At 35.8% G+C, this 20,842-nt stretch overlaps 1 protein-coding gene across 2 annotated transcripts in view; it reads right to left on the reverse strand.

Annotated features, from left to right (window-relative positions):
* Positions 1–5,563: 5,563 nt before the first annotated feature.
* The window catches only part of LOC123566022 (tubulin polyglutamylase complex subunit 2-like), a 52,671-nt gene continuing 37,392 nt past the window's right edge, over positions 5,564–20,842 (reverse strand). For both annotated transcript variants that reach the window (XM_045359844.2, XM_045359845.2), the window contains 2 exons: positions 13,487–13,561; positions 5,564–7,813 (listed from right to left, as the gene is read on the reverse strand). In XM_045359844.2, the coding sequence (XP_045215779.2) occupies positions 7,750–7,813; positions 13,487–13,561 (139 nt within the window). In that variant the 3' untranslated portion in view covers positions 5,564–7,749. The remainder of the gene's footprint in view (positions 7,814–13,486; positions 13,562–20,842) is intronic.

Here is a 20,842-nt window from a genome sequence, read left to right on the forward strand (position 1 = left end):
AGATCTGGATGCAAGAGGTCCTGAGTGATGGTATGAAAGGACGGTACGATAATTTCTCAGCATTCCTGAAAACATTTTAAGCCATTACAGAAATATTGTCTCTGTAATTGATAAGAAAAGTCTGCTTGATTCAGTTTTAGATATCTTGTTCTCTACACTAACCAGCCGTCGAATACAACCTCTACAAGAATGGGCAGCGCAGCGAATGTACATGTATCACTTATTTCAACATACGAATAAGATATTGAGCAACTTGTTTTCCGCTTTAAAATTTATGAAACACTTGAATATCTAATTTTTTCCGGCAAATAACACATGCACGGTTTCATACATGTAGCCTGGGTGTCATTTGGATTCTTGCGTCTGGTTGACAGTGATACTATATGCCTGCAAAGTTATAATTCAACATGAGCGAGCTACCTATGTTCATTTTGTAATACTTTTTCCCCATTTCTTGTGTCTCAATATTTTAAGTAAATACAATCCAATTACATAGGCCTACACTTAAACAGTCAAACCATCTACGAAAACTTATACCTTGCCGGAGGATCAGTAGAGTTTATTTTCTACCAGTTTTATCATATCCATTAGTTTAATTAGTGCGAGAATGACAGTCTGTCCCAAAAGATTTATAGCATGTTAGTTCAGGACGTTTCCTCCAATTTATATGAATTAGATGTTTAAGCGTAGAATATCCGCATTTAGGTTATGGGTTTCTTTCTGATTAAAGGAGTTCATCACAATATTTTGTGCGCAGCTCAATCGCGCAGCAAGCGGTATCCACTGTAAAGTTCAGAATTCGCCGCCGAAAGTGCATAATTGTCGGATATGCAGCGCACTCGCGCAAAATATATCGTATGTACTGACAATATAGGTCGTGCATCCATATTTTACCTTTAAAAGTGATGGTATTTTATCGGAGGAGTAGTTGTAAGAAGTGCTCGAATCGAATACATTGTGGACAGCCAATTTGAAAGTAAACTATTTCGTCCAGTAATGATACAGCAGACTCCAAGTCAAATAAAATTCCAGAAAATCTTAACGTAGATATATCTCCTTCAAATTCAAATGTGACTTCCTAAAAATGTTGTTATACTTTTTGTGCCCAGTCTCGCATTTCACGCAGTAAGACCAGAGTTATGGCCCTTGATAGTCAAATTGTACATAAAGGGTCTAAACATTTGTGTCGCATGTACCGCAAAATTATATGCGCCAAGTGTCATGAAACCACACAAGAATTAAATTCAGCATGCGAAATTGTACACCAGTGCTTTTATTTGAGGTTTCACTCAATAAAAATGGATTTATGTCCCTTGACGTGGTCTATATATAGTTACGTGTATGGGATGTGAAAGCTTGTGTAGCACGTATCTCAAAAAAGTATTTGACCTAGAGGCACGCAACCTTAAAGGAGCATTATTCCGCATGTGAGTAAGAATATTGGTTAAGAAACTGATTATAACATTGTGCAATATGTTTTGTAAGAAAATTAAATGTTCATAAATTTTAGGTGGGTGGGGTAATGAAAAAATACTTTTGTGGGTGGAGTGAATATTTTTTAATTTTTCTTGAAAACAAGCACGTGTTGATTTACATTTTTGGTTTAGATTTTTTTGTCTTAGTTCTAGCTTACATAATATAAAATTTGGAAAAATTCTGTCCGCTAGATTTTTCATATCATTAAGAAATACTTCGTGTTTTTCTCAGTTTCAGATACTTTCGACATCTGTCAAGAGTATTTTTTCTGATTTAAAATATCTATTTGTTGACATTTTATGCATAGTTATAGTGGTGTTATTAATTCGGATGCATAAACAGTAACATCAGAGTGAAACTTCGAATAAATAATTGTTTGCAGTAGTTTTATTATGACATGTATGTACTGTTTCTTCAGACAAAAATGCCGATTTGGTGTTCTTAATAAACTTTGAATATTGAAAAAAGAAGCACGGGTACCTACTATTTTTATTTTTTATTTTAACTTGTCATACATCAATTTATAAATATGCAAAGTTACAAAAAATTCTGTCCGCTAGAAATAATTGTGAAAAACACCTTTAAATTACTTCCTTTCGAAATGTTTTGCGCACAGAAACAGGACTTGAAAATTCATGTTTGATTTGTTTCTTTACCGAAGAATGTTCTTGTGACCCATGCATATTTATGTAGATTTTTTTTTCTTGGGCCTTCTTAGTTAAGATTTATTTACTTATTTAGGGTAATCTACTATTATAAAATACATGCATAACATGCATCTTTCTTGCCATCGTTTCTGGTCAGTTTTTTTTATTTTTTGTTGTTTTTTGTTTGTTTTGTTTTTGATGCGTTCCCACTATTTCTCTTTCATTACTCAGTTGATTTGATTCAAACGTAATTTTCTAGAAAGGGTAGCAGTTACTACAAAAATGGCAAAATAAATGGTCTAGTAAAGACAGAACAATATGAAGTACGTTTACAGTATAACAACTGCAAAATTCAAGAGTCGGATACAAATTAGAATTGCATTAGATCTTGTTTATAAAAAATTTCTTTGTCACGAAAACATATGACAATCTTGTATCTTATCAGTTTCAAATATAGTGTAAATAGTTAATGTATGTACTATAATACACGTCCTTTTACAACTATATTAGATAATCAAACATCTGTGCTTACTCCATAACGGACAAAATTCCAGTATTTTAGATGTGGTGTCTCTGTGAATTTCAGCTATATCTCACCAAATGCATTAAAGATGGCTGACAATACTCATGTTTCCCTAAAAACGTTACAGCTGTAATTTTGAGACATAACCATTTTACAGCTGTAACTTTCAACTGTTAAGTTTTGAAATCTGTACTTTTGGGACCTGCATGTTTAACACCTGTGAATTTTAACTGTATTTCTGGTCATTTTCCACTTGCAGGTCTATTACAGCTGTAATTTCAAAATACAGGTCTTTTGCAGACATTTTACAGCTGTAAAACAGGTCCTAGTTCCGTACAGGCCTGATAAAGTTTTATGAAGATCAAGTAGAACATGTGGCCTCCAGAGCATTAACACGGTTTTTCTATATTGATACCTTGTAGCCTAGTTAAAGACCTCAGGTAAACAGTTTTGAACTTTAGCTACCTTTCATAAAGACAAATATTATGAGGCCATCTGGTAAATGTGACCTCTATAGTGTTAACAGGGTATGACTTGGCCTGGTGAGGTAGTTTTTAAAATTATGTAACTGAGTTTTGCACTTGACTAGATTTGACAGAGGCAAACATTCTGACAAAAGTTTTATGATGAGGTAAAAAATGTGGTTTTCTATGAATATACATAGTGACCTAGCTTAATACCTCAGGCAACCCAATTTTAAAAGTGACAGATTCCACAAAGATTCTAAGTTTTATGAAAATCAAGTAGAAAATGTGGCCTCTACAATGTTAACAAGGTTTTTCTATAATTTGATGTATTGAACTTGTTTTTGACCTCAAATAGCAGAGTTTGAAATTGATTTAGATTTCACAGAGACCAACATTCTGACAAAAAAGTCTGAAGACGAGATAGAAAATGTGGCCTCTAGCGTTAAAAAGGTTTTGCTATAATTGACTTGGTGACCCCCCAGTTTTGACCCCAAATAACCCAGTAACTAAATACTTATCTAGGTGAATATTCAGACCAAGTTTCGTTAAGACTGAGCCTAAATTGTGACCTTTATACTGCTAACAGTAAAAATGTTATTGACGACGGTTGACGGACGTTGTAGTATCACAATAGCCCACTTTGAACATTTGGTTCAGGTGGGCTAATAGTCAGACGACCTGGGCATGTTTATTGCATGCTGACAATTGATAAGAAGTTTCACTTCATTTTGGTGGAAATAGATGGGTACACAATGCTTCTTAAAGTGCACAAGGAAGTACCTTCAATATGCAAATGTTAACTTCATTTTCATGATGTATACCAAGTTTCATTTCAGTTGGATGGCAAAAATGAACATAACTTAAGAAACAAGAGGGCCATGAAGGCCCTGTATCGCTCACCTGACCTATTGACCTAAAGATCATCAAGATTAACATTCTGACCAAGTTTCATCAAGATATGTTCATAAATGTGGCCTCTACAGTGTTAACTAGCTTTTCTTTTGATTTGACCCCGTGACCTAGTTTTTGACCCAACATGACCCAGATTTGAACTTGACCTAAAGATCATCAAGTTTAACATACTAAGTTTCATGAAGTTACAGTCATAAATGTGGCCTCTAGAGTGTTAACAAGCTTTTCCTTTGATTTGCCCCCATGACCTAATTCTTGACCCAACATGACCCAGATTCAAACCTGACCTAAAGATCATCAAGTTTAATATTCTGACTAAGTTTCATGAAGATATAGTCATAAATGTGGCCTCTACAGTGTTAACAAGCTTTTCCTTTGATTTAACCTAGTGACCTAGTTTTTGACCGAAGCTGACCCAGGTTTAAATTTGACCTAAAGAGCATCAAGATAAACATTCTGACCAAGTTTCTTTAAGATATGGTCATAAATGTGGCCTCTACAGTGTTAACTAGCTTTTCCTTTGATTTGACCAGGTGACCTAGTTTTTAATCCTACATGACCCAGATTCAAACTGGACCTTAAGATCATCAATATTAACATTCTGACCAAGTTTCATGAAGATATAGTCATAAATGCGGCCTCTACAGTGTTAACAAGCTTTTCCTTTGATTTGACCTGGTGACCTAGTTTTTGACACCAGATGACCCAATATCGAACTCATCCAAGATTTTATGGAGGGTAACATTCTGACCAAGTTTCATTAAGAATGGGCCAAAAATGTGACCTCTAGAGTGTTAACAAGCTTTTCCTTTGATTTGACCTCGTGACCTAGTTTTTGACCCCAGATGACCGAATATCGAACTCGTCCAAGACTTTATGGAGGGTAACATTCTGGCCAAGTTTCATTAAGATTGGGTCAAAATTGTGACCTCTAGAGTGTTAACAAGCTTTTCCTTTGATTTGACCTGGTGACCTAGTTTTTGAACCCAGATGACCCAATATCGAACTCGTCCAAGATTTTATGGAGGGTAACATTCTGACCAAGTTTCATTAAGATTGGGCCAAAAATGTGACCTCTAGAGTGTTAACAGTCAAATTGTTGACGACGGACGGACGGACGGACGACGCCGGACACAGGGTGATCACTAAAGTTCACCTTTGAGCACTTTGTGCTCAGGTGAGCTAATAAAAATCCACTTCATGTTGATGATGTAAGTTTAATTTCAGCTGGATGACACTCCATCACACTAGGGTACTCAACTTCTCCTACAGTATTAGACAGACAGTTCAAAACACTATATTCCTGCTGGGAAGGTAATCAGCATTACATGTACTTTTATTTCTTTCTGCTTCTAAATATGGCAAAGACATAGGTAATAAAATAATCTTATATTCTCCATCTTGGTTGCACAAGTAGTTTATACAAGTCTAAACCTTATACCATGTTTCTTCAGAACATCCGTTCTCAGATCTACAGTTAAAGTAAACAACCGATTCAATTGAAAGAAAAATTTCAAATAAAGTAACAGAGGCAGATACAGTTATTAGAATTTATTTATCTGCTTTTACATATTAATTTTTATCTATAAAAGTACTTGTATCACAGGCATAATGGTTTAACCTAATTAAACTTATATACACATTTAACACACATTTTAATTATACAAACAAGAGGGCCATAGTGGCCCTAAATCGCTAACCTGACCCTGACTATTTGACCTTGAATATATCTTTGACACACTGTATCATGAATGGTAACAACTGTGTTTATGAAAAACGGTGCTGAAATGCACAAAGATATGATCAAGACAAGAAATCAGGACTTAAAAGCTCTGTGCCCTTGAAGATGCCACTTAAGAAATGTGTTAGTCTGGTTCAGGTGAGCTAAAACATACAATAAAAATAAAATAGACATATAACAATCAGAGACACTATTTGCAAATGTTCTACTTCATTTCACCTGAGAACATTTTCTTCTGTAGAGACTTTATCAGAAATGACCCCATGGTCATCTCTGAACTAATATATGATTCACAATTTCCTTATAATTATTTCTAAGCATACACTTTTGATTTGCATATCAACTAGTAATTAACCTCTATGCCATGGGCATACAATAACTAATACATTCTGTGTCCTATCATTAAATAGTCAATTAACAGCTACAGATCTGATTTTTTGCTGTCAAGAATTACTAAAAATAATACTATTGATCCTTAGACTGACCATAGATTCATCAGATCTGATGGTTCCACTGATGTTTGAGCAGTGAATTTTACCAAGTTGAACTTGCATGCAGGTATGCTTTGTACATATGATGACAACATTGATATATTTCTTGGAAAAAAGAACAACAACTCAAGCTCAGAAAACAAAAACAAACATTAGACACATTGACATTGGTACTGTATATTCTCACAACGAGAAAGGTTAAGACCATTTCATAAATACACCAAAATAAAAATGAAAACGAATGAGGGTATTATAATGATAATCAAACAAAAATAAACACATTTTGTCTTAAGAAGGAGCTCTCCAAATATAACGTGTTTAAATAATAATAACATAACATGATCCAAATAATTATGCACATGGTATTGAATGAGATATTCTTACAAGCTGACATAAATCTCCTTCCCCTATCATACTGTACAGAAATATTTAGAATTATTACTACAAAATTTGTGCTGATATTTTACAAAACTGTTACGATATATATCAACACAGAAATCTCTATAGAGTTTCATTAGAAAAAAAACTGTTGTGATATATATCAGCACAGTAAAACTGTTCCGATATATATCGCAACACTTTTTCTCTAACGAGGTCCTATCGAGGGAGTATAATTTTTTCCTTTCAAAGAAAAGATGATTTTAGCTCCAATTTACAGTTCACAGAGAAAGAATTATCACAAACACCTACATTTATAGAGCAAAAGAATAAATAAACTAGAATACTTCAAAAACTCGAGTTATTGCCAAATTCAGAAATAAATGAAATATATGAAATTCTGAGATTTCTCAAATGTTTCTTTTTCTTTGATTTTTTTTTTTTTTTTACAAACAAAACAACAAGTTTTACAATATGTTTGGCCAATGAAATGCAAAGATTTAAAACCAATGCAGAAATCTGTTGGATACTTTTATCTGGGGAACACATTTTCTAAAACAGAAGTTTTAGTGTTTCAGTCAACGAGGCGCAGAAAGGGAATCAAAAGAGTAAAAATAATAATAAACAAATTTATATGATTATATTATATAAATTTTAATGATAAAACTATGCGATAAAACAGTTACAATATGTAATGCTCGTTTGTTATGAGGATATATCGGAGCTAGGGGTATATCTCGGTATTTTTCTCTGCACATATCTGTCTCAGCCTACCAGCCTCGACATATGTGCAGAGAAAAATACCCTCGATGTACCCTTAGCTCTGATATATCCTGGTAACACACTCTCACACATACTACAACTATTACTAACAGTACAAGTACCAGCTAAATGAATATTTGTGCTGGTCCACCAATCTCTTTCATTTCAAAACTACACTTACAAAAACCAGAAATGTGTCATTTTGTCAATATCTACCACTTTTTCTTTCACTGCACAAACAACAAATGGAACAATGGAACTGATCTTTTACAGCTTTGACCAGACTGGTTCTTTGTATAATCACATTTTGTGATTGAAGTTTGGTCCATAAAACTTATTGTTGGAACCATGATCACTTCTTCCCTGCTAGCTGTGATGATGAGCCACTGGATTTTAAGCCTGGTGGTTGACCAACCCTGTTAAAATAGAAATAACAATTCAGTTCAAATAATAATCATTAAAGTACAACCATTCATTTCAATGAAAAATGAGCAATGTTTTGTGTCACATATTTTTTTTTTTTTTGTTCCTTAATAATAGGCCTATCATTAATTAAAGCTACCACTGTCTACTTAAAGAAAGATACAATCTTAACACATTTGTACTATAACCAGTATCCTAAGACAAATACCTGCAAGAAAACTTTTATGCAAATTATAACCAATGGCCAAGTATAAACCAAGTGATGACAACATTTATTTCCAACAAGACAAAAAAACAACTAAATTCTGTAACATCTGATGATATGAACCCTGTAATTGTGATGTTCTTCACTCAGCGGAAAGCAGGTAGAAGATTGATGGTGCCCCTAGGTACATTAAATGGACTCAACTTCTAAGATTTCACTCATTAAAAATACAGTAATGAGTATCACAAATATCACCTCTCAGCTAGTCCACTTTAGATGGAGTTAGAGTAAATGTAATCACTGATTTAATCCCCTGGAAGCAATTTTAATGATCTGGTCAGAATGGCAGCTAATTGATATAAAAAGTGTTCATTGTCATGTTAGGGAATGGCTGTCAAGATGATCAAAGAACATGAAAATGATATGCCTTATGGAACAATTAAATGATCGGAATGAACTAGACATAGAATGAGTTTATAGCATCAAAATAAACCTGATTATAATTAACCTGATTATCAATATCTGTTACACCAAAGTATTTGTCAGGTTGCAGCAAAGTCAACTTTAACAGAAAATGAAATGAAAACAAGCAAATTCGATGAATTGGTATCCCCCGCCGAAAGGGTCTGTGGTGAGGAACGGCAAACAAGAGGGCCATGAAGGTCCTGTATCACTCACCTGACCTACTGACCTAAAGTCCATCAAGATTAACACTCTGACCAAGTTTCATTAAGATATGGTCAGAAATGTGGCCTCTAAAATGTTAACAAGTTTTTCCTTTGATTCGACGTGGTGACCTAGTTTTGGACCACATATGACCCACATTCAAACTTGACCAAAAGATCATCAAGATTAACATTCTGACTAAGTTTCATGAAGATACAGTCAAAAATGCTGCTTCTACAGTGTTAAGAAGCTTTTCCTTTGATTTGACCTGGTGACCTAGTTTATGACCCCAGATGACCCAATATCGAACCTACCAAGATTTTATTGAGGGTAACATTCTGACCAAGTTTCGGCAAAAATTGTGATCTCTAGAGTGTTAACAAGCTTTTCCTTTGATTTGACCTGGTGACCTAGTTTTTGACCCCAGATGACCCAATATCGAATTCGTCCAAGATTTTATTGAGGGTAACATGCTGACCAAGTTTCATTAAGATTGGGCTAAAATTGTGACCTCTAGAGTGTTAACAAACTAACAAACTTTTCCTTTGATATGACCTGGTGACCCTAATATCGAACTCATCCAAGATTTTATTGAGGGTAAGTGGGGGGGGGGGGGCCCCGAGAAGAGGGGTGAGGGTACAAAACTTTACATGTTGATTATAAATACTTATGGAAAATTAAAAAAAAATGGTGGGGGGGGGGGGAGGGGGGCGGAATCCAATCTGTCAGGGTGGTGAGATGACTGGTGGAGGGGAAGAAAAAGTACAACTTTGCATGTTGATAAATATTAATGGAAGGTTTGAGAAAAAGAAATAAAAAAGGAATGAAAAAAAAATTTGGGAGGTGGGGGAGGGGGAGGGGGTGACCAAGGCAAGGTGGCGACAAGTGTGGGTACACAATTCACATGTTTATATAAAGTTATGGAAAAAAATGAAGTAAGTTTAATGAAATTCTTCCAATAGGTTGGTTTGTTATGTACAAATCTGTGGATTTTTAACAATTAAAGGGCAATAACTGTATGGAAAATTGACCAATAAACAAGAGCTGTCTCCATAGGATGACACATGCCCCCGATGGCACTTTAAATGAATAGTTATGGCCGATGTTAGAGTTTAGGACCTTTGACCTACGGAGCTGGGTCTTGCGCGCGACACGTCGTCTTACTGTGTCACACATTCATGCGTAGTTATTTTAAAATCCATGCATGAATGACAAAGATATGGACCGGACACGCCCATCAATGCACAATCATGAAAAATGACCTTAAACTTCTAAGTGTGACCTTGACCTTTGAGCTACGGACCTGGGTCTTTCGCGCGGCACGTCGTCTTACTGTGGTACACATTCATGCCAAGTTATTTGAAAATCCATCCATCGATGACAAAGATATGGACTGGACACGCCCATCAATGCATATCCTTAATGTCTAAGTGTGACCTTGACCTTTGAGCTACGGACCTGGGTCTTGCGCGCGACACGTCGTCTTACTGTGGTACAATTCATGCCAAGTTATTTGAAAATCCATCCACCGAAAGACAAGATATGGACCGGACACGCCCATCAATGCACTATCCTTTAATGTCTAAGTGTACCTTGACCTTTGAGCTACGGACCTGGGTCTTGCGCGACACGTCGTCTTACTGTGGTACAATTCATGCCAAGTTTTTGAAAATCCATCCATCGATGACAAAGATATGGACTGACACGCCCATCAATGCACTATCCTTAATGTCTAAGTGTGACCTTGACCTTTGAGCTATGGACCTGGGTCTTGCGTGCGACACGTCGTCTTACTGTGGTACACATTCATGCCAATGTTCTCAGTGTTAAAAGCATTTTCCTTTGATTTCGCACCTGAGTGACACTAGTTATATGACCCCAGGAGACGCCAATAATGCGACTACCTAAGTAAGTGTTACTTGCCTTTGGGCTAACATTCTGACGCACAGTTCATAGATGTGGTCAAATTTGCCAGTTTATTTAAACACAACTTTTCCTGATGACTGGTGACCTATTTTGACCCACGGACCAAAATCGGAAACTCGACCAAGATTCAAAATATTGACGGGTAACATGATGACAGTCATAAGTATGGGCTAATTATTTCAAGTTTCATGAAATGTTACAAACTTGTTACTGAGAAATGACTGGACGGCTTTTTTCATTAAATCAAGGGCAATAACTCTAAGGGAAATTGACCAATCCAAAAAAAACTTGACGGGCATTATTGCAGTATGTTGGCTCATGTTTATTTCAAGTTTGATGAAATTGTACCTGCTAGTTACTGAGAAATTACTGCGGACGGACATTTTTGGTGCATTTTTCATTAAATCAAATGCAATAACTCTAAGGGAAACTGACCAATCCAAAAACAACTTGAAGGGCATCATTGCAGTATCGTGGTTCATGTCTCTTTCAAGTTTGATGAAATTCTACCTATAAGTTACTGAGAAATGGCTGCGGACGTGTTTTTTTTATTAAATCAAGGGCAATAACTCTACGGGAAATTGACCAATCCCAAAGAAAACTTGACGGGCATTATCACAGTATGTTGGTTCATGTTTATTTCAAGTTTCATGAAATTCTACCAGGTAGTTACTGAGAAATGGCTGCGGACATGCATTTTTCATTAAATCAAGGGCAATAACTCTAAGGGACATTGACCAATCCAGAAAAAAAACTTAACGGGCATCATCGCAGTATGTTGGTTCATGTTTATATCAAGTTTCATGAAATTCTACCAGGAAGTTACTGAGAAATGGCTGTGGACGGACAGAATGACGGACTGACAAAGCCATTTCAATACCCGCCTCCCGTTTTCATCGGCGGGGGATAATAAACTGTTGTAAATCATGACTGTTACATCTCATGAAGATTGAGGGCAGATCATACATACAAGTATGCCCACGGGCAGAATGTCGCGCCCGCCAGCTGTCAAGTATGACCTTGACCTTGGACCTAGGGACCTGGTTCTTGCGCACGACACTCCGTCTTATAATGTTGAACATTCATGCCAAGTTATATCAAAATCTCACCATGCATGAAGAAGAAATGCTCCGGACAAACTTCAATCTGACGTTTGACCTTCAACTGTGACCTTGACCTTTGAGATAGAAACATGGGGTTTGCGCATGACATGCCTTCTCACTGAGGTAAACATTCATGCCAAATATTAACAAGATTGGTCCATGCATGTCAAAGTTATGGTCCTGACAAAATCGGACAGACGGACGCACATACACGGACAGTGGCAACTAAATCGAGCTCACCGCAAGCGGGCTCGACAATAAAATTAATTAAAAGTCTTACTAAAACAAGAGCTGTCTCCATAGGATGACACATGCCCCCGATGGCACTTTGAATGAATAGTTATGGCCGATGTTAGAGTTTAGGACCTTTGACCTACGGAGCTGGGTCTTGCGCGCGACACGTCTTACTGTGTCACACATTCATGCATAGTTATTTTAAAATCCATGCATGAATGACAAAGATATGGACCGGACACACACATCAATGCACTATCATGAAAAATGACCTTTAACGTGTAAGTGTGACCTTGACCTTTGAGCTACGGACATGGGTCTTGCGCGCGACACGTCGTCTTACTGTGGTACACATTCATGCCAAGTTATTTGAAAATCCATCCATCGATGACAAAGATATGGACTGGACACGCCCATCAATGCACTATCCTTTAACGTCTAAGTGTGACCTTGACCTTTGAGCTACGGACCTGTGTCTTGCGCGCGACATGTCGTCTTACTGTGGTACACATTCATGCCAATTTATTTGAAAATCCATCCATCGATGACAAAGATATGGACCGGACACGCCCATCAATGCACTATCCTTTAATGTCTAAGTGTGACCTTGACCTTTGAGCTACGGACCTGGGTCTTGCGCGCGACATGTCGTCTTACTGTGGTACACATTTACGCCAAGTTATTTGAAAAACCATCCATCGATGACAAAGATATGGACCGGACACGCCCATCAATGCACTATCATTTAATGTCTAAGTGTGACCTTGACCTTTGAGCTACAGACCTGGGTCTTGTGCGCGACACATCATCTTACTGTGGTACATATTCATGCCAAGTTATTTGAAAATCCATCCATCGATGACAAAGATATGGACCGGACACGCCCATCAATGCACTATCCTTTAATGTCTAAGTGTGACCTTGACCTTTGAGCTACGGACCTGGGTCTTGCGCGCGACACGTCTTACAGTGGTACACATTCATGCCAAGTTATTTGAAAATCCATCAATCAATGACAAAGATATGGACTGGACACGAAAATTGCAGACAGACCGACAGACTGACAGACCGACAGTTCAAAAACTATATGCCTCCCTTTGGGGGCATAAAAAGATAATTCATATTTTGGAAATATTGCACACTGCAATTTAGTGACTGTATGTATGTCATCCACTAAAATCAAAGCTGTTATGAAAGAGGCATGGGCTTTTAACGATTCGTTTCTTATTTTGCCACCAAATTAAACTTAAATGACTGAAGAGTAGGATGCTCTGAGATTCCCAAATGTATAAAATGTGTGCAGAAAATAGTTTACTGTTTTCTCTTTCTTCAAACAAATAAAACATGCATGAAAGAGATCTGTAATTTCTTTTTAATATAAAAATTTTCTCCTTTAAATGCCAACGTTGAAGATCTGGACAGAAATGGATGAATATCACATTGAATTATGTAATAATCTGTGAAATAAAATAGGAAAATACCAACACTCTCTTAATTTTACAAAATGACTGTCAAGTGAATAAAGATCTCACTTTGCTGATGCTACTGTCGGTTTCTTCCTGAGACTCTGTGACTGTTGTGACTGTGTCTGTGCTGGAACAGGCTTTCTGAAAATATCAATTTACAAACAAGGGCTGTCACTGTAAACTTATTATGTCTTAGTAGTGTATCTATAATACTGCAGAAACATGAGCGATCACTGTAAACTGACGAAAGTCCAAGAAGTTTATGTATACTACTGTAGAAGCATATATTCCAACATCTTTTATAACAAGAGCTATCACAGAACTACTGCGATGCTGGATAGTAAAGTAGGGCATGGGTATGGGGAAGCTAAAGCTGTTACTGAAGTGTTTAATGACTCCAATATGGATGACGACATTGAATGATACATTAAACAATACATTAACTCTAAGTCAAATGTATTTACTAGTATTAACAGAAACCAAGGTAAAGTGCATCAAAACACAAACTAAATATAAAAAGAGACATAATTCATCAAAACTTTCTGCAAGAATGATGCACCATGTGTCATATCATATGGGTAGATACTAATAATGTGGAACCACTATTTTAAGTTTGAATCAAATCCATTTTTCAATAAATGAGATAGAGCAAAAGTGTATCACAACTTTTAACCTGAAATTTTAAGTAAAAAGGCATAATTCATAACATATTGGTGTCAGAGTTATGGCCCTTGTGTCAAATGATGAAAAACAGCTACTATAAGTCTGAAGCAAATCCATCAATTAGTAACAGATATAAAGTGAAAGTGATGCTTGTTAAAAAGTATTATAAAAGCTTTGATCAGGCAGGACTTTTTTAAACACTGACCAGGCAAGCTGAATATATGATACCGGTAAGTGTCTGCTTGCTTGCCTACAAAAATGCTTACCCCACCCAAAACACAATGATCTTTTAGCTAAGGATACTGATTTTTCAAAGGTGTCTCCTTTTTTACTGCCTTTTTATTGTCTGTACAATTATATTTTTACATCTAAAAATATGTAATGACTTTTGTTTTGCTTGTTTATGGTTTCATTCATTACTGAAAGGTTGAAGGTCACAGTATTACAACTGTCCGGCTATACAAAGTGAAGGAAATTTTACCTCATTTCACATGAGGAAACTCAGCAGGGTATAATTACTGTAGGGAAAAAAACAGAGATAATTAAGAAATTGTCAAGTAAAGTAACTATTATCTAATCGAAGCTGACCACAGGAAAATGTGTGTAAGAAAAATAGGACCGTGTTAAAACAATATTTATATGTGCACCGAAATAACTCCACATCTACAAATATATGAAAGTTTAAACTACAATCATGTATTTAAATGTTCTTACAAAACATGCGCAGGCAAATAGCACTCTTGTGTATATCTTTGTTTAAATTCACAGAGTAGAGTTATTGTATGAAACTTTAACAATACTTTAAGTCTTTGTGCCAATTATGTTTTTTATACAGAAACAGCAACCTTCGGTCTCGGTCACAAACATTCCAGCAGGCTTCTGCAGACCTTAATACACAGTAAAACATGTATTTTCCCTAAAAAATATTGTATATTTCACCCATATCCCTATGTATAATAGTCAGAGATGCTTATACTATTCACTCCATGTCATATCTTCCAGTACACATATGACTCCCTTCTTATTATAATATTTATTTCTCTATTTTGCTTAATACATTCAAGAACAGTAAAATGCAATATTCCTAAATTTTTGTAGTGCTCACTGCATGACCACTGTGAGTCACAATAATGTGCAAGTAGAGCTTGTGTTTAACAACAACACTTAACAAAACATTTTTGAAAAAAGCCTACCAGTAAGTTCGGCAATTTTGAACAAATGGTCATCACAAGTTTGTACTCAAATTTTGCATTCATTAGCATTTGAGTTTTGTAAAAACATGATATGGACTGTTTTTACATGAATTGCAACACGAGCTCCACATGCAATGTGACAAAGGGCATGCCTTGAGTACCACAAAGCAATATATAACCGTAACTGAAAAGGTTGTTTTATGAATTATAGGGGACTATATTTTGAAAGATATCTAATTTCCAGATTTAAAGGATCTTACATGCCAAACCAGAGTGAAAACTTGGAAAGGAAAACCGAGCGCTAGCGAGGTTTTTTTAATCCACACTGTCCGAAGAATTGGGAAAATACCCTTGATTCGACTTGACTTTTGTCCTACTGATCCCCCAACAAATGGGTTCATCTGCTGACCAAGGGCAAAAATCCTGAAGTTTACAACTATTGGCCATTCTTCAGTTATAGATCAGATACTTATTTTCAGCTCAAGGTCACAATGACTTTGACCTCTGACGTACTGACCCCCCAAACAATAGAGTTCTTTTATTGACATCAGACAAATGCAGGCAAACGGTTTCTTCCATTTTCGATTGGAAACAGATTTTCAGCTAAATACCACTGCAAGCTTGACCTCTGACCAGTTAAAACCCGAACAACAGGGGTCATCCTAAGTGCCCACAGGAAAATCATCATAATAAGTACGAAAACTGAAGGCCTAATTGTTCTTCATTTATCGATGTGAAACTGATTTTCAACTTGTGGTCACTGCAACCTTTACCTTTAACCAATTGACCCTCAAAAGAAAAGGGTTCATTAACTGATCTATTGACCACAGGCAGTCATCCTATGAAGTCTGATGACTGTGGACCAAAGCCTTCTACAGTTATCAATCAGAAACTGATTTTCAGCTGAAGGTAACAATAACCTTGACCTTCTTCTGACTCCCAAAACTATAGGGGTCATCTAATGAAACTGGCAATCATCCAGTGAAGCTTGACAATTTAAGGGAAAATAGTTTTTTGGTTATCAATCTAAATCAGAAACCAATTTTCAGCTTAAGGTCACAGTGACCTTGACCTTTGAACAAACCTTAAACATTAGGTCATCTGCCAGTCACAATCTACATGCCTACCAAGTTTGAGGTTTCTGTACCAAAACATTATTAAATAATGATTGTGAAACAAGTTGACAGACAGATGAACAGACCAATTACCCATGGGGGCATAAACAATACAACCCTTTCGGGAATTTAACTACCGGCGTTGAAAATTCATACATTCAAAAGCAAATCACAGACAAATGTCTTGGAGTATTTCATCACTGAACTTCCAAATGGGTGGAAAGGTATTATTTGTATACCACCAAATTTAGAAATGGTGACACTGGTCACACTAACAGAAATAAGTAAACAAAAAAATATCCCCCAGACCTCTAAAAGAAATACCAACTTTTTCATTTAATTCTAAAGCAGTTGTTTAACATATGGGAACACATCACTCTGCAACCACAATGTTTTATATTGTTTTAATAACAATTTAAATTATCATTTTTTCTTACTTCTACACATAATTTTATGTTTATTTGTACCTTTAAAGCTATAAGAAAAAAACCTAAAATAACATTGTGCACCTTACTAACTGTGCTTTAACAAATATAAAATTATGAAGAAAAGTGAATAATAATCATATTAAGTGCATACTGTTTTTACCTTTCAATATGATACCCAAATTTAACTGAACTAAAACAAACATATCATAAAAATTTAAACATGACAAAATATTACCCGATCTCTATTTTTGATGTACTAATCTTGTACAGAAAGACCAGTAGCAAACCAGTGCCATTATATGTAAAGCCTTATGCACTGAGCATGTTGAGCATAGCATTCATTTCTTAGACTTACAGTCCATCTCAGCCAACTTTTAAAAAAACATGCATTCTTTATATGCCCATTTCCAATAACTTTATATTTATAAATTTTACCATATGAGTACATATTTTGTTTTAAGCTATTCGTCCTTGGTCAGTGACTGACATTTTAAAACCATTTCTGGGCTTAAAACAAATTGACAGTTGTTACAGCTGCACAGATGTATTTTATGAGCATTAAATCACTGATATTCTAACTGAACTTTCCTCAAGCCAAGCATCAGATGTGCCATGACAGCTATATAGTTCACAGAAGTAATATCAGATATCTGTCCAATTATTATAGTGGAAATAAACCATAACTCATTGTCTTAGATAGACAGTAAGAAACTGAAATGTATGTATGTATCATATTCATTCTGTGATATATTGGGCAATCTATTTACAAACACTGACTAATACTGGATTTGTCCGAAAGCACTTTTAGTGCTAACCCTTTTTGTAAAGTTTAAACAAACTTACATGGCATGATAATCATGGAGCTACATTTAATTTAATATGTTAACATATAGCTTCATGCATGTATAGCCATGTCCAAGACTACACAGCCACACATTAGGACTTCCTTTGTCCTATCTTATATTACAAGAACAATTATTAAACAAGTCAAATGGTTTATCGCGGCCAGAAATTTGTACAAACCGGACAGAAGTTGTGAAATTGTAATTTGTGCAGGAAAGAAGCATTTACCATAATGTCCAGTACTGGACAGGTATAGTGACATACCTTTAAGATATCATGCTTTCTGTTTATGCAGGTAAACTTGTGTTTGGTTAAATTTCAACAGAGCACAATTGTCTGAACAGTGTACAAACTCATTACTGTTTTTTCAGGCAAGGGTGGAAAAAAAGTGGTAGACAATGAAAGCAGTAACATTTTTATTAAAAAAAAATAAACAATGAGACAAACATTTCCAACATCTTTGGACAGTTCAAAAATCCCATGTTAAACATACGATAAAGCCCCAAACGCGTGAAAATGTTCGGAATGTAAATCGGGTGAAGTAGGCGCTCTATGTATAGAGTTAGATTATGCGTCTTGATACTGTACCAGAGGGGTTGGTCAATTGTGGGTTATTGATTACACTGGGCGAGTCTACTTACTTATTACTTGAGGATGAAAAAAACGTGTTTTTAAATGTTGTTCTTAAACAAGGGTGGCTGTTGAACTACAGCAAGAGGACCATGATGGTCCTGAATCGCTCACCTCTTCCCACATGACCCAGTTTTGAGTATGATGCCGTTTTTTCTATTATTTGACATAGTGACCTAGTTTTTGAGCTCATGTGACCCAGCTTTGAATCTGACCTAGATATTATCAAGATAAAAATTCTGACCAAAGTTCATGAAGATCCATTGAAAAATATGGTCTCTAGAGAGGTCACAAGGTTTTTCTATTATTTGACCTACTGACCTAGTTTTTGAAGGTACGTGATCCTCTTTTGAACTTGACCTAGATATCATCAAGATGAACATTCTCACCAATTTTCATGAAGATCTCATGAAAAATATGGCCTCTAGAGAGGTCACAAGGTTTTTCTATTTTTATACCTACTGGCCTAGTTTTTGGCTGCACGTGACCCAGTTTCGAAACTGACCTAGATATAATCAAGGTGAACATTCAGATCAATTTCCATGAAGATCCATTGAAAAATATCGCCGCTAGAGAGGTCAAAAGATTTTAATAATTTTAGACCTACTGACCTAGTTTTTGACCACAGTTGACCCAGTTTCAAACCTGACCTAGATATCATCAAGATGAACACTCAGACCAACTTTCATACAGATCCCATGAAATGTATGGCCTCTAGAGAGGTCACAAGGTTTTTTTATTATTTGACCTACTGACCTAGTTTTTTAAGGCACGTTTAAAGGCACCAGTTTCAAACTTGTCCTAGATATCATCAAGGTGAACATTCTGACCAATTTTCATGAAGATCTATCCATTCAAGGGTATGGCCTCTAGAGAGGTCACAAGGTTTTTCTATTTCAAGACCTACTGACCTAGTTTTTGATCGCAGTTGGCCCAGTTTCAAACTTGACCTATATATCATCTAGATAAACATTCAGACCAACTTTCATACAGATCCCATGAAAAAAATGGCCTCTAGAGAGGTCACAAGGTTTTTTCATTATTTTACCTACTGACCTACTTTATGATGGCTCGTGACCCACTTTCGAACTTGACCTAGATATCATCAAGATGAACATTCAGACCAACTTTCATACAGATCCCATGAAAAATATGGCCTTTAGAGAGGTAACAAGGTTTTTCTATTATTTGACCTACTGACCTAGTTTTTGATCGCAGTTGACCCAGTTTCAAACTTGACCTTTATATCATCAAGATAAACATTCAGACCAACTTTCATACAGATCCCATGAAAAATATGGCCTCTACAGAGGTCACAAGGTTTCTCTATTATTTGACCTACTGACCTAGTTTTTGATGGCACGTGACCCAGTTTCAAACTCGACCTAGAAATCATCAAGATGAACATTCAGACCAACTTTCATACAGATCCATGAAAAAAGGCCTCTAGATGGTCACCAGTTTTTATTAATCTAATTGCCTACTCCCAATTATTTGAAGCGACGAAGACCATATTCAATTTATGATCCTTAAATCAAGGTAACTTCTATACCTAATGAAATTATGACTGAGCATGTTGAGAAATAGCTCTTCTAGACTAAGGTCACAAATTTTATTCTATTTTTATGCCATTTCACATATTTTAAAGTTTTACATGACTTTTTGAACTATTGTCCTGGTCACAGTGAACATTTTCAACCATTTTCATGAGATTAAAACAATATGACAGTAGAGAGTCACAGATTTTATTTTTTAAAACACTGATATTTATTGCTTCAACGAAGATCCGAGTGTCCATGACCTAATATAGTCAAGGTAATTTCAGATAAATTTCCATGAAATCCATGGGAAAAACTAACTGCCTCTAGATAGGGGTAAAAGATTTTAATATGTTCATATCTACTGGACTATTTTTGGCAGTACTCTATTTCAAACCTGACTAGATATCATCAAGTTTTGCCAAGCCAAACTTTATACAATCCCATGTAAAGTTGCAACTTAGAGAGTCACAAGGTATTTATTTATTATTAACATATGCTATGATGTATTTAAGACTAACAGCACACATTTTCCAAACTTGCCCTTATATCACAAGGGTGAACATTTTAACAGTCAATTTTATGAAGAATTTCCAACCATTCAAGGTTAGTGATTGAATTTGTGCAGGAAAAATGGCATTTACTAAAGGGGTCCAATGGCTGTTATAGTCTTTTAGAATACTGCCTTTGTTTATGCAGGAAAACGTGGACAATTTCAACTGACACTAATTGTCATCAGTGACAATCTTACATTTTTTCATGAAGATTGTGAAAAAAGTGGTTAGAGAGGTACATTTTTATTAAAAAATTAAACTATAAACCATTTTCGAACACTGACAGTTTCAACATCCATGTTATACATACAAGATGAAACGTTGACAAAGTTTCAATAAGATCCGTGAAGTATGGCCTCTATGTAAGGTTTTTGTCTTATTTGACCTAGAGGGCTAATTTTTGATGAACACTGGCCTCACTTTCATATTTGAGCAGAAAAATTTTTAAATGTGTACTT

Source organism: Mercenaria mercenaria, chromosome 8 (assembly GCF_021730395.1).
Source record: "Mercenaria mercenaria strain notata chromosome 8, MADL_Memer_1, whole genome shotgun sequence".
NCBI lineage: Eukaryota > Metazoa > Mollusca > Bivalvia > Venerida > Veneridae > Mercenaria > Mercenaria mercenaria.